The sequence below is a fragment of the Rattus norvegicus genome, chromosome 5 (genome assembly GCF_036323735.1).
Source record: "Rattus norvegicus strain BN/NHsdMcwi chromosome 5, GRCr8, whole genome shotgun sequence".
Classification (NCBI taxonomy): domain Eukaryota; kingdom Metazoa; phylum Chordata; class Mammalia; order Rodentia; family Muridae; genus Rattus; species Rattus norvegicus.
In genome coordinates this window covers 135,454,812-135,482,454 of record NC_086023.1, presented here as the reverse complement: position 1 = coordinate 135,482,454, position 27,643 = coordinate 135,454,812, and the positions used below count along the sequence as shown (strand labels likewise).

At 43.6% G+C, this 27,643-nt stretch overlaps 2 protein-coding genes across 7 annotated transcripts in view; one reads left to right on the top strand and one right to left on the bottom strand.

Moving 5' to 3' along the window:
- The window catches only part of Tesk2 (testis associated actin remodelling kinase 2), a 91,875-nt gene that overhangs the window by 24,772 nt on the left and 39,460 nt on the right, over window positions 1-27,643 (bottom strand). For 5 of the 6 annotated variants that reach the window (XM_039109210.2, XM_039109209.2, XM_063287111.1 and 2 more), the window contains 2 exon segments: window positions 26,648-26,769; window positions 8,121-8,169 (listed from right to left, as the gene is read on the bottom strand). In XM_039109210.2, coding sequence (XP_038965138.1) covers window positions 8,121-8,169; window positions 26,648-26,769 — 171 coding nt within the window. 6 annotated transcript variants of the gene reach the window in all.
- Window positions 6,236-6,640, top strand: Rps26l4 (ribosomal protein S26 like 4). The gene has a single exon (XM_039111514.2). It carries the CDS (start codon window positions 6,243-6,245, stop codon window positions 6,588-6,590), a length of 348 nt encoding a protein of 115 aa, XP_038967442.1. The 5' UTR covers window positions 6,236-6,242; the 3' UTR covers window positions 6,591-6,640.

Sequence of the window (27,643 nt, the reverse complement as noted above, 5' to 3'; positions counted from 1 at the left end):
GCCTGGCAAGCCTGCCACACACCCACCCTTCCTCAGACATGAACTATATCAGGTCATACCTGACAGCTTTATCCAATCTCATTCCCCATCTCCAAATCCTAAACAGTTTTGTCAGAGACATAACTTGTTTGGGCCACGCTCAAGAGCACGGCTCCCTGCAGCCTGATGTGGAGAAGCAACAGCCCTGTACACTCCTCTGGATTCATACATGGAGGGTTTTTTTTGTTTTTGTTTTTGTTTTTTTGGTTCTTTTTTTCGGAGCTGGGGACTGAACCCAGGGCCTTGCGCTTCCTAGGCAAGCGCTCTACCAATACATGGAGTTTTTAAAAAATTACATTTAGGGGCTGGGGATTTAGCTCAGTGGTAAAGCGCTTACCTAGGAAGCGCAAGGCCCTGGGTTCGGTCCCCAGCTCCGAAAAAAAGAACCAAAAAAAAAAAAATTACATTTAGTGTGTTAGAGTGTGTGTGTGTGTGTGTGTGTGTGTGTGTGCACATAAGCACAAGCAACTTACCACAAACACACTGGACAAGCTGTGGGAGTTAGTTTTCTCCTTCCATCCTGTGAGTCCCAGTATTAATCTCAGGGGGTGTGGCTTAGCAGCAGGTGCCTTCACCTGCTGTGCCAGCGAGATGGCCACAATCTTGTTTTGTTTTTAGATTTATTTATTCATTTCCTTGGGTCATGGTTTCTCTGTGTAGCCCTGGCTGCACTGGAACTCAATCTATAGACTAGGTTGACCTCAAACTCAGAGGTCTGCCTCCCTCTGCCTCATGAGCGCTGGCATTAAAGGTGTGCGCCACCACAGCCAGTCTTAAAATTTACCTTCTTTTTATTTATGTGTAAGTGTATGAACCAAGTGAGTATTATGCACTATGTGCAAGCAAGAGCACACAGAGGCCAGAGGGCATAGGATCCCCTGAACCGGAGTTACTGTTAGCTGTGAGCAGCCCCATGTGGGTGCGGGGAACTGTACCTGGGTCCTCTGAAAGGGCAGTAAGTACTCTTACCCACAGAACCATCACTTCGGCCCCACACAAGCTTGCTTTTTGAGGCAGAGTCTTTCCCTGGGACTCGAGGCTCCAGAGATTGAGACTGAATGTTTAGTGAACTCCAAGGAAATCGGGCTGGATTCACCTTCCCAGCACCAGGATTATGGCTTTTTAGGTGTGTGCTGAGGGCTGAACAGAAAGCACTTTTACCAACGGAGCCACCACCTCACTTCACTGGTTTTTGCTGCTTGTTTGTTTTGGAGATAGATCTCAAGGATCCCAGGCTGGCCTTAAATTTACTATGTATCCACGGGCAAGCCTGGTCTTCTATTCTTGTATCTCTTCCCTCTAGAGGCTAATTACATATGTGTTCTCCCAAGCCTGCTTTACTCAGAGCTGGGCACATGAATCCAGGGCTTCATGCTTGCTTGGAGAACACTCCACCCACTCAGATACATGCCACGCCCCCGGATGACTTTTTTTTTTTCCATCTCCTATTTGGTACCATCCATCATCATCTCCACTGCCATTCACCACGTGCATTTCAGATGCCCGAGACTTCAGAGTTATTTGTGACTTCTTTAACACCTGGCATACAGAGTGTTAGGAAGACTTGTTTTCTACTTGCAAAACAGACCCAGAATCAATGGCTGTGTCAATCATTCTGGTCAAATTACCGTCATCTCTCATCTGTTTTTGCATGGTCTTTTTATTCTTACCGTTCTTTGTAGCACTGGAGGTTACGTCCAGTTCTACCACTGAGCTATGTCCCCAGTCCAATTTTTCTTTTCAGGGCTGTAGAGCAAACCTAGGGCCATGAAACAACCAGGCCAGCACTCTATCCTGAGCTACACCCTCGGCCTCCACTGCAGACTTTACTGCACGAGCCCCTTAGCTGCTCCTCCTGCTTCTGTTCTTATCCTTTCTCAGGAATTCACCACACAGAAGGTAGGATGAATCTGTTAAAATACAGACACACCACGTCAGCTGTTTACCCAGAAGCGTCACAACCCACCCTGAGTAAAAGCTAAAGCTCTTAAAGGCCTGCAGGACTCTGTGTGATCTGTGGGCATTTCTTCTCTGCTGTCCATCTCCTGCTTCATTCTGCACTTATGTCCGTCACTTCCTTGAGCTTTTGTCTCTTAGGTGGCACCACACCTGTATCATGTACAATTTGTTTTCTCCTTTATCGTAACTCTTCTCCTCCCTTTTTACTGATTATATGAGAAATTCCACAACAGGGAAGATTTGAACTTATTTGAACTGTATTCCCAGTACCTAGAAGAGTACTGGATATGTGGTAAAGAACTAAGTAAATATTTTTAATGACTAAGCGAGCAGAAGCAAGTCAGGGAGCGCTCCTGGAAACCACATGAACTCTCCTGGTGTTTGTCGGCGAGACTGCCAGCTTCACGTTTCTGTTTCTCAGATGCCATAGGGAGTTACTAAGCATGTACTACAAAATATTTAGAATTTTTTTTTAACTAAATGAACACAGCAGTGCTGGGTGTGGTGTGCACACACTCCTTTGATCCTACCACTGGGGAGGTAGAGGCAAGTGGATATTTGAGAGTTTGAGGCCAACCTGGTCTACACAGTGAGTTCCAGGACAGCCAGGGCTAAGTATCTTATAACAAAACAGGCAAACAAACAAAACATATGAACAAAGCACAAACACAATCATCCATGCCACCTTTCCCACAAGCAAATGAGCAAAGGAGATGCCACGTATCTGCAGAAACAAGTTTGGCTCAGCAGTTAAGAGCACAATTGGCTGCTCTTCCAAATGATGGGGGTTCAGTTCCCAGCACTCACGTGGCAGCTCACAACATCTGTAACTCCAGATCCAGAGAATTCAGCACCTTCTGCTCTCCATAGGGACCTGACATGCATGTGGTGCATAGACAGACATGCGTGCAAAACACCCATACATATAAATGTAAAAAGACTAAAACTTGTAACTATGAAAGGATATGTGACATTTCAGACCACTTTATAAAATACCTACTTTTATTCATGTGTGTGTACGTGTGTCTGTGTGAGTGCACGTCACATTGTACAGGTGACTGCAGAAGCTAGAAGGTGGTGTTAAACCCCCTGGAGCTGGAGTCACAGGCAGCTGTGAACTACCCAAGAACAGCAATTTCTCGTAACAGCTGAGCCATCTTTCAGCCCTCATGACATTTTTAGCTCCCCCACCACCACCACTGGGGCCAGCTTTTCACAGAATTGAGTCTTACTACATAGCTATGAATGTATTTTAAATATGTACTATGGACCTATCTGCACAGGGTATTTTTATAGGTCCTGTCCAGTAAGCTAAGCTCCATTAGAGAACCTGGGACTCCACACAGCTTATAGAATAAGAAAGAAAAGAGATACAAACTTTCTAAGCCCTATAAATCAGAGTACATAGAAGACAGCAAAAACACCCACCTAACTAAACTGGGAATCATATTCTGAAACCAGATTATACATGGTCCAGAAATCTAAATAAATTGGAAACAGAAGCATTTAACTATTAGTTATTCCTGATGAAGTCAATTTGGGCATATCAAAATGAAGTCAAGAAAAACAGAAAGCCAGGCATAGTAGCTCACACCTTTAATCCCATTGCTAGGGAGATAGAATTATGGATCTTGGAGTTATAAATTAGTATGGTCTACACATAGTGAGTTCCAGGGCAGCCAAAGCCCCATAGTGAGACCCTGTGTCAAAACAACAAAAACAAAAACAAAAACAACAACAACAAAAAAAGAGGCAGGGAAACCAGCTAGAAAATATTAGTAGGGACCTAAGCATACAATAACATCCCGGAGGTTAAAGTGGGAAAAAATGTAAACGGAAAGACAGAGACACTAGCAAGATAGACTGGGGAATGAGAAAAAGTCAGAACCCCTTCCACATGCTTTTGTCTGAAGGGTCCCCAATCTGTCTGTTTCCTTTCTTCACACAGAATCTTGCTGTGTAATTCTAACTGGCCTGAATTCACTGTGTAGACCATGCTGCTCTGGAATTTTAGATAGACTAGCAAGGTGTTTTTCGTGAACAGTGAGATCTTCTTCCTTTGTAGTTTTGTGGTTGTGGTGGTGGTGTTTTTGGGGGGGGAGGGGTGGTACTAGGGGTTGAACCTAGGGCCTTCTGCCCTAGAGCTGTATCACAGCCCTCTCCTCATAGGTTGTTATTTGTGCTCACCATGGCTAGTCCTTTAGGGATCTCTGAACCGCAGAGGGTTCTATAATTGATATTCTTAGTAGTCTTCTTTACCATGGTCACGGTAGCCTCCCCAGGACTGCCCCATGCTGAAAGACACACATGCTTCTGCCGCCAGGGTTAACCTACCACAGGACGACTGGCAGCCTTGCATCCTACTCAAGGCAATTCAGGACAGAGGATACTTTGTACTAGGCCACACAAAAACAAGGGAAGGAAGAGACAACTGGCAGTGTCACAGCACACCACGAAACTAGAATCGGGGTCTAGCTGCTCCTTTTCATAAATAATGCATGAGTTAGGTCACTGAACCCATAGAGTTTCCTTTCACTTTAAGCTCAAAGATTATGTAAGTCTGACCAAGGCAGCGCAGAAGCCCATAGCAATCCATCCAAACAAACATCTCCCAAGTTAACTATCCCAAAAGACTGAACCCTCCATCCTCTTGTTCCCACCTCCCATGTGCTGGGATTGTGGTGTCAGCCACCTTGCCCAGCGACCTCTAAGTAGTGGGATTGGGGTGCAGGCTATGAAACTCGCAAAGAATAAGTAAAAAAAATACTATGTTAAAAAAGAAAGAACATGTACTTCTCAAAACAGAGATAGACAGAAAATCTCTGTAGATCTGGGAGCTAATTCTGAGCATAAGCACTTGGAAAAATTTAATGAACCAAACTTTCCATAAGTGTGTATCTTCTATTACATTATAATTCAGTGAAAAGCTTTGCATAATGTAATAATGGAAACCTAAGAAAAACCATGCCAAACCAGAATTCAAAGGAGAGATGTCACAGTGGGAAATGAAAGTGTCAACACTTAGTGGGCATTAAGCAATTTTTATAAGCAAGGCACTGTGGTAAATGACTATTTTATATCTCATTCTCTCAGTGTCCTAGGTAGGTCACCCTTTCATCAGCAACATTTGTCACATTTAATTACTCCCTCCTCCTTGAAGCTTCTTCTTTTCCATTCTAGACCAACAAGCTCTCCAGCTTTTTCCTGCCTCTCCACCCACTCTGCACCGTCCTCCCTACCTAAGGTAAAATACTCCAGGGCTCAGTTCCTCATAGCAAAAAACTATTAATATCTCCACTTAACACACAAAACCACAGAGGCACAAATAGACTCAAACCTAGGCAGGCAGATGCCAAAAGTCATGCTCTTCCTCACAATTCCTTCCGTCAAGACATTCTATATTCTTTTTCTCTGTTGAAATAGGGTCTCACTATGTAGTCCTGGCTGGCCTGGAACTCACTGTGTAGACCAGGCCTGCCTCCTCCAGTGCTGGGACTGGCCTGAGAGTCTACACTGAAGTCTCTCCAGTAACAGAGACAGGAACATACCCAGGGCAAGTGGGACCTTCTTTCTTAAGGTATTAAAGACAATTACCAGGTACCCACCCAACAGGAAACCAACACTCTTGCAAATTCCATTAAACAAGTTTCCTTCCTAAGTTTCTTCATTTTTACACTTGGGTACTCATTGCTTGATGGGAAATGCGAAAATATTCTAGAGCAAAGACTGTCAAGCTTAAATGCCTAAGAAACTTTTTTAGGGTGGGGTGGAGAGCATTGAGACAGGGTCTCTCTGGGTAGCCCAGGTTATCCTGAAACTCTTGGACTCATAGAGATCCATCTCAGTGCCTCTGCCACCCAAATACTGGGACTAAAGGGGCTTAGAAATTTTTTTTAATTTTGTGATATTAAAAGATGGCGTGTGTTACTGCACACATGTGTTACTGCACACATGTGATACTGCACATATGTGTTACTGCACACATGTGTTACTGCACATGTGTGGAATCAAAGGACAACTTGTGTGAGTTGGTTCTCTTTAAGAGAGCTTTTAGGGGGCGGGGTGGGGATAAAAAAAAGAGCGAGCTTTTAATAATACAGTAAGATTTCTCAGCAAGTAAAGGGACTTGCCACCAAGCCTTAATGACCGTGGTTCGATCTCTAGAACCAATGTGGAAAGAACTGACTCCCACGAGTTGTACACATAGAAAGGGAGAGAGAGCTCTTCCTAGTCTTAGCTCCAATATGACCAAAAAAAGGAGAAACAACGGTTGTGCCAAAAAGGGCCACAGCCACGTGCAACCAATTTGCTGCACAAACTGCGCCCGGTGCGTGCCCAAGGATAAGGCCATTAAGAAGTTTGTCATTCGGAACATTGTAGAAGCCGCTGCAGTCAGGGACATATCTGAAGCAGGCGTCTTTGACACTTATGTGCTTCCCAAGCTCTATGTCAAGCTGCACTACTGCGTGAGCTGTGCCATTCATAGCAAGGTCGTCAGGAATCGATCTTGTGAGGCCCGGAAGGACCGAACACCCCCACCACGATTCAGACCTGCTGGCGCTGCACCACGACCTCCACCAAAGCCCATGTAAAGAGGTGATTTCATGAAGGCAGAACGAAAAATACCATGGAAAAATAAAACTGAAGTTATACGTTAAAAGAGAAAGAAAGAAAGAAAGGAAGGAAGGAAGAAAGAAAGAAAGAAAGAAGGAAGAAAAAGAAAGAAAGAAAGAAAGAAAGAAAGGAAGAAAGAAAGAAAGAAAGGAAAAAAGAAAGAAAGAAAGGGCAAGCAAGAAAGCGAGAAGGGGGGATTGATTTTTCAGTATTCCTCCAAACATGGGAAGAAGTGACTCCACAAAGTTGTCCCTGAGCCATGATGGTACAGACACAGACAGACAGCCAGATACAATAAGTAAAAAATAAAAAAAAAAATCTGATCTACAGAGTGAGTGCCAGGACTATACAGAGAAACCCTGCCTAAAAACACAAACAAACAAACAACAAAAACAGAGAAAAGGGATAGAAGCAGACAGACAGACCGACGGACAAGGCTGATGAGATGGCTTAGTGGTTAATGATGCTTACCACCATGCCTAAGCACCTGAGTTGAAGTCCTCAAGCCCACATAGTCTAAGGAGGGAACCAACCCCTGAAAGTTGTCCTCTGAATTCCACCTGAAGTTGCAGTCCACATGTAGCCACACACACACAGAGAGACACACAGATAAGAATGTTGGAAAAGGGGGCTGGAGATTTAGCTCAGTGGTAGAGCGCTTACCTAGGAAGCGCAAGGCCCTGGGTTCGGTCCCCAGCTCCGAAAAAAAAAAAAAAGAAAAAAGAATGTTGGAAAAGAAAAATACAGATGTGGGTCCTGGTGTGGTGGCATGGGACAGCATACGAAAGAAGCTGAAGCAGAGGAAATTCTAGTTCAAGACCAGCTGAGGCTATACAGCAAGACCTTGTCTCAACAAAACACAGAACATAAGCGGGACCTATCCAGACTCAGGAATGTTTCCAAGAAGAAATCAAGCATTTTCTGCAGCTACTAACTTAGTATCTGAATTTGGGAAGCTTTTTTTTTTTTTTTTTTTTTTTTGAGCTGGGGACCGAACCCAGGGCTTTGCGCTTCCTAGGTAAGCGCTCTACCACTGAGCTAAATCCCCAGCCCCTTGGGAAGCTTTTAAGAGATGCTTTGGTCCTCCAAGGTGACCACGTCACAATGCCCCACCCACCTGTATCACTGACTACAATAAGAAGGATCAGGAAACCAGAGCAGGTGATTCCAGATCACTACAGCAGACACTTCCCAGTGTCTGTGAATCTGTTGCCAGCAAAGGGCTTACAGTCAAGCCATGCCACCCCTTCACCTGGAAGGGAGAAGAAATCCAGAGAAGAATCAATTTTACACTGCAACACTTGTGTTCTCTCAGACACTCACCAAATATCATGAGGGAATATTAGAACGCAGGTGCCAAGGCTGTTATCCCAAGGCAACAAACAAACTCACTGCCACTTTCATGTATGTGTAATTGCACATGCATTTTTACTCTAAACAAGAGAAAGTAGATCACAGATGCAGAAACAAAGGAAGGAGCTACTTCAGCACACTTATGGAAGTCATACCTCTGTAAGTGCATGCAACTGTCCTTGATGTACACACACACCCATGAACCTGAAAGACAAAACAGATTTTCTTTCAAACAAAATGAACAGAGGTCCATATGGAAAAAACAGTTGAGTTAGCCAGGGACAGGAAACAAGGCAATACTTGTGAAGCCCTGTAAACCATCTCCATCTTGAATACGATGCTAGACTGAGCCAGGCAGTGGTAGCTCACACCTTTAACCCCAGCACTGGGGAGCCAGAGACAGGTCCATCTCTGAGTTGAAGGCCAGCGTGGGCTACACTGAGAAACCCTGTCTTGAAAAACCAAACATACATACATAATACATAATACATAATACATAATACATACATACATACATACATACATACATACATACATACATACATACATTTAAAAAGATGCTAGACTGAGGCCAGCAAGATGGCTCAGCATGTAAAGGCACTTGCCACCAAGCTCAGTGGCCTAAATTCAACCCCTGGGATCCACATGATGTTAGGAGAGAACTAATTCCTGCAGGGTATCCATGCTGGCTAGTCTTATGTCAACTTGATACAAGCTAGACTTATCTGAAAGGTGGGGTCCTTAATTGAGAAAGTGTCCCCATAAGATGTAGGGCACTTTCTTAATTAGTGATTAGTAATTAGTGATTGGGAAAGGCCAGGCCCATTGTGGGTGGTGCCATTCCCAGGTTGGGTTCTCTAAGAAAGCAGGCTGAGCAAGTCATGGAGAGCAATGCAGTAAGCAGCATCCCTTCATGGTCTCTGTATCAGGTCCTGCCTCCAGGTTCCTGTTCTGGCTTCCATCAATGATGGACTACAATGCAGAAGTGTAAGCCAAATAAAATAAACCCTTTCCTCCCCAGCTTGCTTTTTTTTTTTTTGTCTCGGAGCTGGGGACTGAACCCAGGACCTTGCGCTTGCTAGGTAAGCGCTCTACCACTGAGCTAAATCCCCAGCCCTCCCCAGCTTGCTTTTTGATCATGGTGTTTCATCACAACAATAGAAACCCTGACTAAGACAGTATCCTCTGACCTCCGTGTACCATGCATAGCAAGTGTTCTCTCTCTCTCTCTCTCTCTCTCTCTCTCTCCATCCATCCATCTCATAAATGTAATTCTGAAAGTTTTAAAGAATCCTAACTGATACATAAATGTCTGGCTGAGGCGTTCCTAGAGGAAAGGGCAATGGTGCAGTGGTGAAGAGGGAGGTAACAAGTCTTTAAAACAGCGGGGGAGCGAGGGAGCGAGGGGGGGGGGAGCTGAGCACTCACCTAGAAGCACCTTCCCAGAATTTACAAACTAAGATAAGGAAAATAACAAAATAGGAACCCTTTGCTTGAGATTGCCTTGGCAAGTTTTTCTCCCTGTGTAGCCTTGGCTGTCCTGGAACTCCCTCTATACACCAGGCTGGCCTCAGACTCAGAGACGCACCTGCCTCTGCTGTAATTAAAGGTGTGCACCGTGACACCCGGCTTCCTTGGCAATTCCAAGGCTGGTGCTGTAGCTCAATGGTAGAGCAATGGCCCAGCAAAGACAAGGTCCTGGCTTCAAATTCCTAGCACAAATTCACAAATAAACAAACACATTGATCCTTTCCAGAGTAATTAAAAGAAAGCTAGTATGGTATAAAGGCAAATAATTAGAGGGATGCTGGGGACATATAGTTTGAAACTAGGTCTCACTATAAAACTCAGGTTTGCCCTGGAACTCAGCCAGTCACGAAGGCATCCTACCTCAGTTTCCCTGGTGCTGGGATTACAGGTGGGAGGCCCTGACTCTGTCATTCATTTCATTCATTTCTGAAACTGGCAGCTTTCTTCATGATAGAAAATTCAGAGTTTTATGGATCTCTGCCTTTCTAGTACCTTGCATGGTGTCTGCCATCCATTAGTCCAGGATTTATTGAGTAGCATGAATGGTTTTTATGACCTAGGGATTTATTAATAGTTTAGGTGCCCTCTTTGAGATGACACGGATGTACTTTTAGTGGTTTAAATAGTAACAGCCCTCAGATTGTATATTTGAACACTTAGTTACCAGGGTGTGGTACTATCTGAGAAAGATTAGAAGGTGTGGCCTTGTTGGAAGAAGAGTGTCACAAGAAGTGGGCTTTGAGGTTTCAAAAGCCCATGCCAGGCCCAGCTGCACTCTCTCAACTGTCTCCGTCTCTGTCTCTGTCTCTCTGCCTACAGATCAGGATATAACTAGATGATAATGGACTAAATAAGCCCCTGAAACTGTAAGCAAGCCCCCAATTAAAGGCCTTTTCCTGTAAGAGCTGCCTTGGTTATGTTATCTCTTTACAGTAATAGGACTCTGACTGAGACAGGTACTGAAGTCACCTTTCCAGGATCAGCTAAAACTTCATCTTCTCTGTAAAGGATCCCATGACAAACCTAGGTTATTATCATAATAGCTTGTCCTTTTCCTTTCCGCGGTGCTGCCAGCACGTTCCTCCTCCTTTGAGTAACTGCTGGTCGGCATCAACTGAAATCATCTAAGTCTGAAATCAGATCCCAACTGACTCCATCACATACTCAAGACCTCTGATTTTACATTTCCTTCTTTACTCATTACTTACTTATCATCATCACCACCATCACCATCATCATTACCGTGTGTGTTTTCACACCCAAAACAGGAGCGTTACCACTGCCTAATTTCTATAGTCACTTGTAAAGAGGAAATGATCACACACACACACACACACACACACACACACACACACACACACACACACACACAGAGCAAGTAAACAAGCATTTAAAAACATTAAAAGTGGGGCTGGCTGGAGAGATGGCTTTGTGCTTAAGAGTACTGGCTGCTTTTCCAGAGGACCCAGGGCTCAAATTCCAGCACCCATATGTCAGCTCACACCTGCCTGTGATTCCAGTTCCAGGGGATCCAACCCCCTCACGCAGATGTATATGCAAGCAAAACACCAATGCACATAAGATAAAAATTGAAAAAAAAAATTTTTTTTTTGGTTCTTTTTTTCGGAGCTGGGGACCGAACCCAGGGCCTTGCGCTTCCTAGGTAAGCGCTGTACCACTGAGCTAAATCCCCAGCCCCTGAAAAAATTTTTTAAAAAGCCATTTAAGAATAAAGAAAAAGAAGTACAGGCCTCGAGCTTGGCAGATGACTTAACAGGCACAACACCTGCTTTGACACCTGATGGCCTGAGTCCCACCATGGGAAGCCACACAAAGGTAAGGAGAACCAACTGTACAAAGTTGTCTTCTGGCTTCCATACACAGAACTAATACTACCAATAAATATCTCTTTAAGAGAGTACAGATCCTAGCTCATTGCTCCCACGGACAGGGTGGAACACACAATGTGCCCCGAATAAGCACTTACTAAGTGAGAGGAAGTAATAATCACCAAATTAGTAAACATGTTTTATAAGAGCATTTTACACCACGATCTATTAAGACCTTGTCTCAAAAGGCATAAAGAGAAAGAAAGGAGCAACATTTTCAGGCTGGTACTAGGCTGGGAAGCCAAGATTATTTGATTTATTTCATTAGTATTTATAAAGAATACTAATAATCTACCATTCACAGAGCACATTCATAGGCACAGACATCATATGACAATTTTCTGCTTTCTTTCCCAACCCCCTTGGCATCACTGTATCACAGTTAGGAGCTTTGCTTTTCTTCCCGACCTTTCCTGTTTCACTCCTTGCACAGATGACCACCACTGAAACATTAAAATTCATGTCACAGGGCTGAGAACGTCGTTTGATTGGTAGAGCACTTGCCTAGCATACACAAACTATATGTGGTGGTGTATGCTTATAATACCAGCCTCCAAAAGGTAAAGGCAGGAAGATCTGAGTTCAAGGTCATCCAACTCTAAGACCAGCCTGTTCTACGCACAAGTTCATTTCCACATTAAAATTTGAGAAGCAAACTAAATATGGCAGTATGTACTAGCTTGTACTTTGGCTAAGGCAGCAAGACTGTTAAGTCTGAGGTCAGTGTGGATTACACAGTGAAACCCAGTTTCAAAAAAGGAGGCACTTAAATAAAATCACACTCTTCCTGATTCATTCTGAGCCTTTCTTCCTCCCTTTCTCTTTGTTTTAGTTTTTTGTTTTGTGTTTGTTGTTTCGCGAAAAGGTCTCCTGGGCTTGAATTTACAATGTATCTGAGGATGACCTAGAGCTCACGTTCCTCCTGTGCCAATGCATCTAGCTTCTGAATGTTGCCTCCCACCTCAATCATGTCAGCCAGCATTTAATCGAGTCAAGACGGAAGTGTGTTCTTTTCTTCCCTCCGTCCCTTTTTCTTTCTTTCTTTCTTTTTTTCTCAAGACAGGGTTTCTCCGTGCAGCCCTGGCTGTCCTGGAACTCACTCTGTAGACCAGGCTGGACTTGAACTCAGAGATCTGCCTGCCTCTGCCTCCTGAGTGCTGGAAATGAAGGAATGCACCATCACTCCAGGCCTTGGGAGTCTATTTTTAGGCAAGTGCTTAAAAGTTAGTGATGGCTCAACTTTGATATTTTCAGTTTTATATTACATACTGACTCATATCAAGAAGAGAATTAGGGGGGGCTGGGGATTTAGCTCAGTGGTAGAGCGCTTGCCTAGCAAGCTCAAGGCCCTGGGTTCGGTCCCCAGCTCCGAAAAAAAAAGAAAAGAAAAGAAAAAAAAAAAAGAGAATTAGAATCTTGTGGCATTTTTATTTACTTATTTTTTGGGCTGTGTGTGTGTGTGTGTGTGTGTGTGTGTGTGTGTGTGTGTGTGTGTGTGTGTGTACAGGTACACTATTCTACGTGTGCACAGAGATCAGAGGTCAACATCAAGTCTCCTCCAATTGCTCTCTACCTTAATTCTTTTAAAAGACTTCATAGTGGAGCTGGAGAGATGGCTCAGAGGTTAAGACCAATAACTGCTCTTCCAGAGGTTCTGAGTTCAGTTCCCAGAACCACAATTATCTGTAAGTCCAGTTATAAGGAATCCACTGCCCTTTTCTGACCTCTATGGACACTGCATACATGTGGTACATTTACATAAAAGCAGGCAAAACACTCAAACACATAAAATAACATGCATACACACATGCTAGGAAAATGCATATACATATAAAAAATAAAATAAATTTAATTAATTAAATAAAGGATGAACAAAGCCAGCCCCTCTCCTTACTGAGCTCCTGGTTATTGAAAGCTCTACCAGCCCCGATTACAGATCAAACTCCTCAACACATTCCTCAGTACTGAGAGCAGGGCGTGGCAGCACATGCCCACAGCCTTGGCCTGTGGGAGGGGGACTCAGAGGACAAGAGTTCTAAGGGATTCTCAGATCCATTGAAAGTTCAAGGTCAGCCAGGGCAAGATGAGATGCTGTCTCTAAAGACCAGAAAATGAAAAAATAATAAACAAACACAAAGAACACAAAAGGTCTGAGTGTCCTGGCCCAGCCTTCCTTATCTCCTACCACATCTACCAGCACTCTTTATTGTGACCATATAACCTGCCACTCCCGCTTAGAGTCTAAGCTCTCATACTTTCACACTGCTGCGTGAAGAAGGATGTTTGAAACCTACTTTTCAAAAATTCTACCAACCTTTTAACTCAGTTAAGAACATCTCCAAAAAAGCCAGGTGTGGTGGTATATTTGTTTAATCCCACCACTCAGAGGCAGGTAAATCTGCTGAGTTTGAGGCTAGCCTGATCTACATATCAAGTTTTAAGACATCCAGGGATAAAGAGACCCTGTCTCAAAAAAACAAGAAAAACAAAAATCTCCGACTAGTGCTAATGTAGTAAAGGTGGCATTTGCTGGGCTAAAGTGTGGCCACATACTATGTCACTAAGTTTCTTACATTGGTTGAACTCTGTGGGACAGGCCTGTGATTCCGGCTGCTTAGAAAGCTCAGGGAGAGGATTGTGAATTCAAGGTCTACCTGAATAGAGTTATTTCAAGGCCATTCTAGACAACCTACTGAGATTAGGTTTCAAAATAGAAAATTAAAAAATGGGAGAAGTCTTGGGTCTGGAGAGCACTTGAGAGCACAAGCTGCTCTTCAAGAGGATCCGGGTTCATTTCCCAGCACATATATGACCATCTGCGTTTTCTGTCTCTGTGTATCTCTAGGAACGTGGTGCACAGACATATATGTAAGTCAAACCTTCATATACAAAATAAATACATAAAAATAAACCTTTAAAAAAAGAAGGCTGGGGATGCAGATTGCTTATCATGTTCAAGGTTCTACTTTTAATCCCAGTATTCTCTTACACACAGACACACACACACACACAGGCACAGACACAGTTACATGCGCGTGTGGACACATACACACATGCACACGCAAACGCACACGCACACACTCTAAAACTGCCTTTCCAAGCTGGCTATCACAGTATCTAATCACAGATGTAATTTCAACCATCTCTCTGATGTTTTCATCAAAATTACCCTTTCTCTTCACACACACGCATGACTCTTTTGAAGTTCTTCTGAAGAACTTAGTAGGTCCACCTTCTATCTCATGCTCTTTTACTGTACCACGAGGAGTGCCAGGTCAGGAGTCCTGTATGTGGAAGACGATGTCTAGGTCATCAGATTGCTTCACTTTTCCTTCTGATATAGCCATTTTCCTGTTTTAATCACAGCTGGTCATCACCATGGTATGTGGGCAGAGGGTGCCACACCTTGGCCTATCCCAGAACTCCTCAACATTGCCCGCTAAGCATTCTTTATCCATCAACAGATGCAGATCCAGTAGAGGAATTTGAGGTTGTGCTAGCAGAAAAAGAGTACCTCTCCTGCCTCCAGCCAACCTCACCACAGCAGCACAGGAATAAGAGACATGCTTTTAAGGTTAAGAGATCTTGTTTACTACACTAATTAAGCCCACCCAAAATGGTAGTTCACTGTTAGTGTTTAGTAATTACTGAATTTAATTAAAATTTAAAATTCCCTTGTTTTGTTTTTCTTTTTTAAGATTTTATTCATTTATTATATCTATGTGAGTACACTGTCATTGTCTTCAGACACACCAGAAGAGGGCACCAGATCCCATTACAGATGGTTGTGAGCCACCGTGTGGTTGCTGGGATTTGAACTCAGGCCCTTGGCACGAGCAATCAGTGCTCTTAACCACTGAGCCATCTCTCCAGTCATGATGATGATGATGATGATGATGATGATTATTTTTTTCAAGACAGAGAGAGTTTTCTCTGTGTAGCCCAGATACTCAATCTGTTATCCAGGCTCTGCCTGCCCCTGCCTCCCAAGCGCTTAGATTAAAGTCATGTGTCACCACTGCCAGGCTAAAATTTAAAATTCTTATTCCAAGACATGAACTTTCCTAGGCCCTGTAAGCCTCCAATGGGGGAAATGACCAAGATCATCATCAGTTAGGATATAGAAAGAAATTTAGCTTTACGTGTGTGTGTACGCGTGTGTGTGTGTGTGTGTGTGTGTGTGTGTGTGTGTGTGTACGCACGTGCATGTTATGTGTGTACCATATGCATGCAGGAGCCTGTGGAGGTTAAAAGAAGGTATTGAATGGATCCCTGGAACTGGAGTTAGAGACAAGTGTGGGCTTCCATGTGTGTGCTGGAAACCAAAGCCTGGTCCTCTACAGGAGCAGAAAGCACTCAGTAACCGAGTCACCTCTCAGCCCAAGCTTTATTAATATTTAATTATGAGTTAGCAGCAGCACAAGGGAACAAGCTCAAAAATGTTTTCCTAATAAGACGCTGAGGTAGATGACTAATAGTCCCCAAGAGATAGCGAAACTCTAATCCCTAGAAACTGTAAATGTTGTAAGGTAAGGGGAAAGAATGAATGCTACAGATAGAATTAAAACTGCATGCTAGGCGTGGTGCTGCTTGCCTATAATCTCCACATTCCAAAGGCAAAAGCAGCAGAATTATGACACTCAACACCAGCCTAGGCTAAACATCCTGAAACTTCTCCAAGGCAAAAAGAAAAGCTGAAATTGAGGGATGGTTAACATTCTACACACATTTCTCAAAGGAGGAAAATCAAACACAACAGTCATTATTAGAATGATACAATACAAGGGGGTGAATATGATCAAAATATATTATATGCATGTTTTGTCAAGGAATAATTAAGGTATTTAAAACAAAAAAGAATGGATACAAAATGGCAAGGACTCAACCTGCTATGTTATTTTGAATTTTCTTATTATAATTGATTTATATTATGTACATTGGTGCATCAGGGTGTCAGATTCCCTAGAACTGGAGTAGCAGACAGTGGTGAGCCGCCATGTGGGTGCTGGGAATGGAACTCAGGACCTCTGGAAGAGCAGACACTGCTCTTCACCAAGCCAGCTCCCCAGCCCACTGTTGAGTTTTTAAACAGTTTAAATTACTTATGCTATGTATATGGGTGTTTTGCCTGCATCTATGTCTGTGTATCACATGTGCTGTGCACTGCATGCATGTCTGATGCCCACAACAACCAGAAGAAGGCATCCGATGCCCTGGACCTGGAGTTACAGCTGTCAGCCTTCAAGAAGGTACTGGGAATTGGGCTTTGGTCTTCTGAAAGAACATCAAGTACTCTTCACTGCTGAGGCATCTCTCCATCCACCCCTATTTTTTTTTCAAAAAGATTTATTTATTATATATGAGTACACTATAGCTATCTTCAGACCAGAAGAGGGCATCGGATTCCATCACAGATGGTTGTGAGCCACCATGTGGTTGTTGGGGTTTGAACTCAGGACCTCTGGAAGAGCAGTCAGTGCTCTTAACCACTGAGCCATCTCTCCAGCCTATTTTTAAATCCAGGAGAGCAGGCAGATTTCCTAGTTCAGGGCCAGCCTGGTCTACAGCCAGGGCTACATAGAGAAACCTTGTCTAAAAAAACAAAACAAAGGAAGAGGAAGAGGTGGGAGAGGTAATGACCCAGATCCCGTCTCCGAAGATACTGACTCCAGATCTATAAAAAAGGCTGTAATACCCTTGGGTAAAGGTTTACTACACAGTTCAAATGTGCTCTGGCTATAGTACAACATGGAAAACTGGTTGTGCAAGGTCCTAGACTTGAGTATTCATAAGGAAAACTCACACAGCTGACACTCAGCAGAGCTGGCTCAGTCAAGGTTAGTTCTCCACTCATCACCGTAGGGTAGCGTGGGCTCACACTGACCTCACATTCTCGATGTTCCTCCCCTCACACCTCAAATACTGGAATTACAGATGTCTGCCACCACCCTCTACCCTCTCAGCCTAGGATTTGCCTATATATGTATGTATGTATGTATGTATGTATGTATGTATGTATGTATGTGTACATATACTTGTGCATGTGACCACATACGTGTTTGGGTGATAATATATGCAAGTGCACATGGAGGTCAGAGGATATCCTCTGGAGTCATCCACAAATGCTATCCATTCCTTTGAGACAGATTCTCTCACTGGAAGACAATGCCCAATGCCTCAAAAATTAATGAATGAATGGACGAATGGATGAATATAATACCACAAAAATACAGGCACAAAAATAGAAAATTATACAGAAAAAGATAACTTCAATCTAGTCCATATGTACCCGGTCCCTTTTTTGTGGTTCCAGAGTTCAAACCAGTTACTGAGTTGTACCCCCCAGAACTATTTTTTCTCATCACCAGAGCCAGACAAAGAAAAGGGCTACAGAAATAAACACTGACCCGTTCTTCAAGGAAGTCAGACAGAACCAGTGCTGATGCAGAACGCTGTTGAGCACGTAAGGGTAAGTCAAGCACAAAGCATGGGGGTTTATGCCTGTTACCCAGTACTGAGGAGCGTTTCAATGTCACGCCTAGCATGGGCTACAAAGCACGACCCCATGTCAAAATTTAAAAAAAAAAAAAAAAAAGTGTCGGGGTTGGGGATTTAGTTCAGTGGTAGGCCCTGGGTTCGGTCCTCAGCTCCGGGAAAAAAAAAAAGCGTCAAACACAAACTTCATAGAGATTACCTCATTTAACTCTAAAAAAACACTAATAGGCACTACATGTTATTATTCCCATTTTAAAGGTAAGGAAACTGAAGACAGGTGGCTTAAACGAAGGCACAAATGGCTGAGTTGTTCGCTTGCCGGGCACATTTTGGGGGGGTTAGTTTTTTTTTTTTAACTACTTGTTATATATACATTACATACCATTCGGGGGACTAAGGAATAGAATTGTAGAAACAGGCATGGTCATCCCTTCAAGTGATTCAGAGAAAAGATGACGATGCAGAAAGAGGATTTGGAGCAGTTTAGGACACCAGCCTGGGCTGGCCAGAATCACTGCAGAGCTGAGAGTGGTCGTGGACCCCTAATCCTTCTCCACTCCCTGCCTGCCCTACCATGGCTGGCTTGTGCAGTGCTGGGGATCTCACCCACAGCCATAAACCTCGCCCCTCAGCAAGAGCAACGCTTTCAACCACCGAGGGATCCTTTAGTGCCCCCTAGGGTGGTTCCCACACATCTTTCCCCGAATCCTAGCATCACTCTGGTCTCAGAGTACTTTATTGCTCCTTCAGAGGTCAGAAAAGGAGATTACAAAGGCTGCACTATTTGTAGAGGCTCTGAATCTCTCCTTAAATTCCAGATTTGTTTACCCAACTGCCATTTTGTATCTCCTGATCTCCCATTCCTAAATCTGTTCCCTTTAAGATCTTCCTCAGTGCTATTACTGGTGATGCAATTCTTCCAACCGTTCAAGTAAATAAAACTACTAAGAGTCAACCTTGACGTCTCCATCCCTTGCACTAATATCCCACACCCAAACTCACTGAGAAACCTTACTTCAAAGTTTAATCCAGATACTCAGTACCGGATAATCCAGCTACTACCATCTCAAGTGCTATCACACAGCCTCGGCTACTGTCAGCGCAGTCTGGATGGTTGTGACAGCATTCTAAAATGTCCCATCACTGACAGACACACTTAGGGAGGGTCAAATGGCTTCTAATGAAAATAACAGACCTCCCTATCTTGTCCACATAGAATACTATTCCACAGCTAAAACCACAACTTTTTTCTCCAACCATTTCTTCTTATATCCATTTTTGTTTTGGTGGGGAGGGGAAAGGGTAGATAGATGCCCTAGTCCCCTGTGCTGGCCTCAATTGGATATGCCCCCACCCCGGCCTCCTGAGTACACAGTATCCCTGTAAAGGCATAAGCAACCTTACCTGACCTTTACCCATGTCTCGCTTACCTTTATGAACCTAGCTTATATACTGCTATTACTGATCTTTATTTATTTTTTAGATTTATTTTATTTTGCGTATGATACTTTGCCTGCAGTTACTTACATATGCACATCATGTGTGTGGTGCCTTAAAAGATCAAAAAAAGGCATCAGATTCCCCGAAACCTGAGTTGTGGATGGCTGTGAGCCACCATGTGGGTACTGGGGACGGAATCTGGGTCCTCTGCAAAAACGGCGAGTGCTCTCCTAACTGCTGAGCCATCTCTCCAGCCACAGCCATCGCTAATCTTACCAACCAGCTTCAAAGGGTAAAAGCTTAGGATACAGCACTCAAACTACTGCCCTTCTGATATTATTAGAAAACATACTTAGGCAATATCAATATTTAGAGGGGAAATTTGAGAATCAGTGTTTATACTATGATTGATTATAGTTATTATTAGACTAGATGTCATACTGTAATTAAGTTTTATTTTTTATAATTTTTGCCTTTTAAATTTTTTGCTTATTTTATGTCCACCATTAGTTCTTCTCAAAGTCATTGAAAAAAATCGTGCAATTCTTTTGAATGTTTTTCCATCTTGCCAAAAACATCAAGAAACGTGTATCTTATTCCTTACACCTCATTCCGCAATCCAACATTTCTCCTGAAACTAATAATCCTTAGACTCCATTAGTCTGAGTCTCTACCCCGTAGTACAGAAGTCGTCCTGGGACTGCCTGCTGCCTCACTCCCTCCTCCTTCTGTTCTCTGTTAGTTTGTAGCAGTGTCTCATTCCTGCAGAGAGGATCGTCATGTCCTATGAGGAACCATCATCCATGAATAAAATATCCCTGGACAAGGAGCTGCAGCAGGACCAGGTGGCGAGACAACAGGCAGAGAGAGAGGATTCGGGAAAAGCTGAGCTGAGGTAACCAACCATGCAGTGGGGCTTAGAAGAGAGTAAATGGGTAATTAAGTTATGAACTAGCAGAAATGAGCCAAAGCTTTTGACCTGGTCATTTAGTCATGAAATATTAAGTCTCAGAGTCATTATTTGGGGAACAAAGAGGCCAGGTGGAAAAGCCCATGGTTACACACCCTGTAGTCCAGGCTGACCCAGAACTCACTATGTATCCCAGACTGGCCTAACTCACTAAGCTAAAGATGGCTCTGAATTCCTAATCTTCCCACCTCCATTACCCCAGTGCAGTGTTTACAGGACTGCACCACAATGCCTGCCTTGCCTGTTGAGACAGGGGTCCTACTATGTAGCCCAAGCTGGCCTTGAACTTGTACCAATCCTCCTTCTCTACCTCCAGAGTGCTGTGGTTGTGGGAGTTCCTGACCATGCCCAAGCCTTGAGATTTGGGGCAAACTAGTTAAATAGTGAGTCCAAGGCCAGCCTGGACTATGTACTAAGACCTTGCTCCCCCACCCCCAAAAGTCCAAAAGACATCCTTGAACATGGCTTAGCTGATAAGAGGCACTTACAAAAAAAAAAAAAAAAGAGGCACTTACCACCAAGCCTGACAACCTGAAATTGATCCCCAGTAGGAAAGAACCCATTCCCAAAAGTCTTCAGTCATCTCTGTCTGTTTCTGTCTCTGTCTCTCGCTCATGACCACACACATAAAATGCATGCAAGCACACACACACACACACACAGACACACACTGTACTAGTTGGTTTCTATCAATGTGACACAAACCTAGACATATCTAGAGAGAATTTAATTGTAAGAGTGTCTTCTTAAAATTGGCCTGTAGGCAAGAGTGAGATTTTCTTGATTAACGGGTGATGTGGGAGGGCCCAGTTCACTGTGGATGATGCCACCCCTGGGCTGATGGTTGTTGTAAGGAAGCAGGCTAAGCAAGCCATAAGGAACAGAGTAGTAAGCAGTATTCTTCCATGGCCTCTGGTGCCCTGACTTCCCTCAGTGATGGCCTGTGACGTCAAACTTATAAAATGAAATAAATCCTTTTCTTCCTGTGTTGCTTTTAGCACAGCGTTGGAAACTCTAATGCTCAAACACACTCAACAAATAACAAAAAAAATTTAAAAGAACCAGACATAGTGGTACATATCTGAATTCTCAGCACTAAAAGGGTGAGACAGGAGGACTGTTATGAGTTCCAAGTCAGCCTGAGCCACCAGGCCTAGTTGCAGATGATGCTTTAAGAGTTCTCATCTCGGGGCTGGGGATTTAGCTCAGTGGTAGAGCGCTTACCTAGGAAGCGCAAGGCCCTGGGTTCGGTCCCCAGCTCCGAAAAAAAAAAAGAAAAAAAAAAAAAAAAGAACCAAAAAAAAAAAAAAAAAAAGAGTTCTCATCTCTGAAGACTCTTTGACCTAGATACTAGGAGTATAATGATAAAATCTGAGAGATCTTTCATTCATCATTTTAAACACTGCCCATTTATCTTGGAACACATATACAAATATATACCTGTGCATGCCAACATACACACTCTAATACAGTAAATTTTCAAGCCTTATCATTTAAGAGTCGACGTTTAATTTAGTATGACTTGAAGTGGAAACTTCAGTGTGCTTTGGAAAGTGTTTTGCTGGAGCTAAAGTGGACTCAAGGGAAAGACTAAGGCAGGTTCATGAAGGAAGGTTTAGCTGAAGCAGACACAAGAGAAAGGATGTTCTGCTAAAGCAAGCATAGGAAAAAGGACATGGTGATGAAGGATTCTTTGCTAACAACATGCATATATTGGTCTACCTTACATTGCATAGTTGAGCTCCTTTTGTTGGATTCCATAGAGAGAACCTAGCAAAAAAACTTCTAGTGTTGTGCTACAACGTCAGCTGAGACAGACTCACAGGCTGAGGCAAGACACGTGGAGGACACGTGATGTTTGGGGGAGTACACCGAGGTGGAGCTTGGCTTGCTTATAGAGCTAGCTGTGGGTCTCCCTGATCTTCACATTTCCCGAGAGAGGCATGGTGGAGAACTCCTCCTGGCCCCTCCTCCTGGTCCCTCCTGTTGACTGGAGCTGAGGCTGGGGCCTGGCTATCTCTGCTAGGTAGTGCTACTGCTGCTGATTTGTGTTTGCTAACCTGACTCCACCAAACTGGACTGCTGGAGTATCCATGAAGTGTTTGTGAGTGGATCGAGCTGCTACTACTAACTGTGAACTGAACTGTCGATTTCCAGACAACACAGACAGGAGTTGCTCTAAAGAACCTTTCTAAACAGGTCCACTTCCCCTGTATCCTTTCTTTCCCACTACCTCTAGTGGGTGGTAGACTAAAAGGGAGGTTAAAGCGTTTAAGAACCATCATTAAAAAGATGTTTGAAAAAAAATTAAAGTTACAATGACTCATTACCACTGATGTATTCCTAGTCCTTCTTTTGGCAGTAAAACCAAAGTCCAGAGATTGAATAATATGCCCTAGAGAACAGTTAGGAAACATTTAAGCTGTGTTAAATATATTAGAAAGAATGGAAGATAATCAGCAAAAACAGATCGGACTGTCTACGGGATTTCTGATTCAGGTCTAAAATCAATGTTGAGTCATCAAAAAACTATAGCATCTGGGGATATAGCAAGAGACTCTTCATCCCACCCTCAGCACAAGAAGAGGAGGGGGAGACTGTTCCATTAGGAGCTACTTACGCCTCAGGACTGGTGGAAACCACAGAGAGGGCACATAATTTTCACTGCAGGTGAAAGTGAAGAGGGATGAAGTACAATGAAAGAACAGATGCACATGTCCTCAAGATTCAGGATCAGACCAAGGAACAAAGGCTACTGAAGATGCCTGGGATGTTTCAGGTTGGCTAACTGGAACGATAGCTATTTATTAGCCATCCACAAGGCAGCAGCTGATACTAATCCTTCTCCTAGTCTTCCCCACCCTGCCCTCTTCCTTCTCTTCTGTGCTAGCCATTGAACAATTCACACTAGGCAAGCATTCTACAGTAGAGCCACACTTCAGCTCCATCTTACGTACATAGTTTGCTTCCTATAAGGACTTCCTATAAGACAACAGTTCCTACATCCTTTGTACTCAACATGCTAGATAACCTGCTCCACAGCTGACCCGGGGAAATAATTGGAAAGTGAAAGTCACATTCTCCATTCCAACAAATAATGATTTCATTTTACAGCAAAGCTAAACTTGTACTCTTAATCCTCCTGCCTCCACCTTGAATACAGGCAATCCTCACCATGCCCAGCTTGAGCTGAAGAAACTATGAACAAACATTAGTAGTCAGGAACCGGGATGTAATACTTCAGTGAGTCCTTCCTCCAATTAACAGCACCGAAAGAGAACGTCAAAAAAACTAGTGGTAGGTCAGGCTACGTTTGGTGAGATCGTGCATGTGCCTGAAGAACTTAGCAGAAGGCTGAGGCAGGAGGATTGCATAGTTGAGGCTAGCCTGCTACATAGCAACATCCTGTCTCAAACAGAGGTGGGGTGCAGGAAGATGACTTAGCATGTAAGGGTGCTTGCAGCCAAGACCAATGACCTGAGATCAATCACTGCAATACTCATGGTGGAAGGAGAGAGCCCATTCCTGAAAGCTGTCCTGTGACCTCCACACATGTATGTCTCATGTGCACTCACATATGCAGCCACACATAAAATACATGAAAAAAATTTTAATCAAGAAGAACGGCAGGCTGGCAGTGGTGACACAGGCCTTTAATCCTAGCACTTGGGAGGCAGAGGCAGGTGAATCTCTGAGTTTAAAGCCAGCCTGGTCTACAGAGTGAGTTCCAGGACAGCCAGGGCTACACAGAGAAACCCTGTCTCCAAAACAAAAAGAAAAGAAGGAAGGTTGCTGTGAGCTGGGCATGGTGGGACACACCTTTAATTCCAGAAGGGGCAGAGACAAGTGGATCTCTGACTTCTTTTTTTTTTTTTTTTTCCGGAGCTGGGGACTGAACCCAGAGCCTTGCGCTTGCTAGGCAAGTGCTCTACCACTGAGCTAAATCCCCAACCCCGGATCTCTGACTTCTAAGACAACCTGGTCTATAGAGTTCCAAGACAGCAAGGGACCCACAGTGAGACCCCGACTCAAAAACAAACAAACAAACAAACAAGAAACTCCCTAGGAAAGGAAGGAAAGGAGGAAGAAAATGCCTGAGCTGTGACTGAGGAAGTCTGTGTGGGACAGAGGCTGTGAGACCCGCTGGAGGTGCCATCCAATCCGCTGGGTGTACCGTGCCCCTGGGTGCCAGAGCTACGCATGTCCAACAGGGGAGAGCGCTCAGCTACTGAGCTTTGTTTGTCTCCTCTCCTTGACCCTAACCTCCTTAGGAAACCTTCTTTCATCATCTTCCCTACAAAAATTTCCATTCAGAAAGAAAAGAACAGCAGGATGGGCAGCACACACTTGAGATCCCAGCAGAGGGTGGGTAAAGAAATCTGGGGAAACAGTGGGTAAGGCATGGAGGCGGGAGGGACACACACTTGGTTTGCATGTATATCCTCATATAAAGTATAGGTAAGATGGATGGGTTTTAATATAAGCGTTCTAAGTTATCAGTTAAATAAACAATGGAGTCTTTTGTTGGGTCTGGAAGAATTGATAGTTTGGGCTTCTTGTGAATACAGTTGTTCATGCCAGGAAGTCTTGTGCTCAAGACCTGTAACCCAATTCCATATCCTCCTAATTTCCATTCCCCAATGGCTTTTCTAAGGACATGACCAGCTGACCAGGGCTATTTCTCATATCTCTTTGTTATTCTAAATGCATAGGAAATTTAATACTTCTTTGTTTCTTTAGAATCCTCACACACACTTTACCACTTAACTTTTTACTTTTTTGTCGTCGTGGTTTGTGTTTGGTTGGTTATTTTTTTGTTTTGTTTGAGACAGGATTTCTCTGTATAGCCTTGGCTGTCCTGGTAGATCAGGCTGACCTCAAACTCAGAGATTCACCTGCTTCTGCCTTGAAAGGTTGGGATTAAAGTCATGCTCCACCATCCCCCAGCTAGGACAACCTTTCTTTAAAACCCTTAAAGGACAGGCTAAAGAGATGGCTCAGTGATTAAGAGCACTGGCCACTCTTGAAGAGAATCTGATCCAATCCCAAACTCATTCTGTGACTCCAGTTTCACAGCCTCTTAGGTCTATGCAAGCAGTGGCATACATACCCCCAGGCAAGGCTCACACACAGCTAGGTATGGGGGTCCATGCCTGTGAGTCTGGCACTTGGATGGTAAAGCAGGAGGAGGAGGAGTTCAAGGCCAGTGGGCTCTACATGGGATCCTGTCAAGAAAGAGAGGTGGGGAAGAGAAACTTCTTATATAACCTGCTTATGGTAAGGCACACCTGTGATTCCAGATCTTGAGAGCCTATAGGATTGAGGCCTGCATGGGCATTTTTAACATCACAAGCATCTTATATACAAATCCTACTTTAAATATATACTAAATCATATTGCCTTGTACAATTTCTTTTAGAAGCACAGCACAGTTGCCTAAATATCATGATTAAAGAGAGAAATATTCAGATATTGATTACTAAAATACACACACACACACACACACACACACACACACACACACACACAAAACCTCCTTTAAAAAAGATTGTATTTTTCTTTCCGGCATATAAGTGTTTGTATGCGTATATGCATTTGCACCACACGTACGCCTGGTACCTACAAAGGCCAGAACTTGAGTTTACTAATAACTGGATGGTAAGAATGGAACCCTGTCCTCTGCAGGAGCAGCCAGTGCTATTAATTACTGAACTATCTCCAGCCAGTGTAATATAATCTTTAAAAAAATTTGTTGTTGTTACTGGGTTTTTTTCCCCTTTCTTTTTTCTTTTTCTTTTTTTTTTTTTTCCCCCCAGATGTCCTGGAACTCACTCTATAGACCAGACAGGCCTTGAACTCAGAGATCTACCTGTCTCTGACTCCTGAGTGTTGAGTTTAAATTGCACCTTTACCCACTGAGTCATCCTGGTTTGCAAGCCGTTTATAGGTAAAAACAATTCTCAACAAAAAGTTGTGTCTCCTACCTGAGTACTCACGGTTTAGGGTGGATAGTCTTACGCCATAATGTTGCTCTTCTTTTTATTCACTGATTTAATTAATTATAAGTCCTCATAAAGCAATTTAGAAAATTAAATAGCCACATAGAGATCAGTCTTTAATCTGACAAAGTACTAATCACAGTAGGAAATAATTATCCTAATGAGCGAGTGCTAATGTTCTGATGAGAGTAAAGCAACTGGAGAGAGGAAGCTGCCTTGCTACATATTGTTAATTACAGGAAATTAGGTTGTAATGGAGAAAAAGACCTAGAGCCTAGCTAAGCCCCAGCAAGATGGATGCCACGAGATAACGTGCTGCTGTGGCAAGCGTCCAGGAGCGCCTCCCACGGCTGCGTTACCTGAGGATGTTGGGATGGGACAGTCTGTTCATGAGCTGCATCTCCTTCAGCAGGTTTGCTCGGTTACTGCTCAGCGTGTTCATCTTGAGAGCCATCACCTGCCCTGAAGCTCTGTGCCGAACCTACAGAGTGACAGCAGCAGGTCAGAGGTGACAGCAACGTCTCCATACACAGAACGCACCAGGGTGTTTTAGTACCAGCCTAGATAAAATAAATACCGCATTCTGGATGCTGATGCAGAAATATCAGTGTATGGCCAGCCTGGGCTACACAGTGAGATCTAGTCTCAAAAAAAGAAAAATTTATACTTGTCTTACTCCACTAATAAAGATGAATTTATTTCATCCAAGACCAAAATTGTTCCATACTGAGCTGGCCAGAATACAATGTTTCATATCTTTTATTTACATTTTTATGGGTTTTTTGGGGGGAGGGACGGGGAAGAGTTGTGATTCAGACTGAGACCCAGGTTGGCCCAAACTTCCTATAAAGCTGAGGATGAACTTGAACACCTGATCCTTCTGTCCCCACCTCTAGGGTGCGATTACAGGCATGTGCCACCACGTCTAGCAAAATGTGACTAGGCAGGGTCTTGCTACGTATCTCTGAATGGCCTGGAGCTCATGAGGCTGCTTGTCTAACTGTAGCTTCATACAATCCTCCTGACTCAGCCTCCTAGCACTGGGGTTAAAGACATAGCCCACCACACCTGGACAATGAGGAAATGTTTGAGTCTACTTCCTTAAGGCCAGCACGGTATACTAGAAGGAAACAGTGCTTCCTGTAAAGTCTTAAGTGTGGGGGAAGGGAAGAAGTGTGAGTAAGCCTTACGTAATAATGAGCTATAAAACTGTCTTTATAAGACACTTTATAAGGCATAAAAATGACATACTTACGCTAAGCACTATAAAAATGTATCTCTAAGTAGGGAAAAAACAGAGCTGGGGCATAGCTCAAGGGTAGAGTATTGACTCATCATGCACAAAGCCCTGGTTT

Excerpts from the sequence above, each read along its gene's own strand:
- Rps26l4 (XM_039111514.2), top strand. The coding sequence starts at position 6,243 with ATGACCAAAAAAAGGAGAAACAACGGTTGTGCCAAAAAGGGCCACAGC.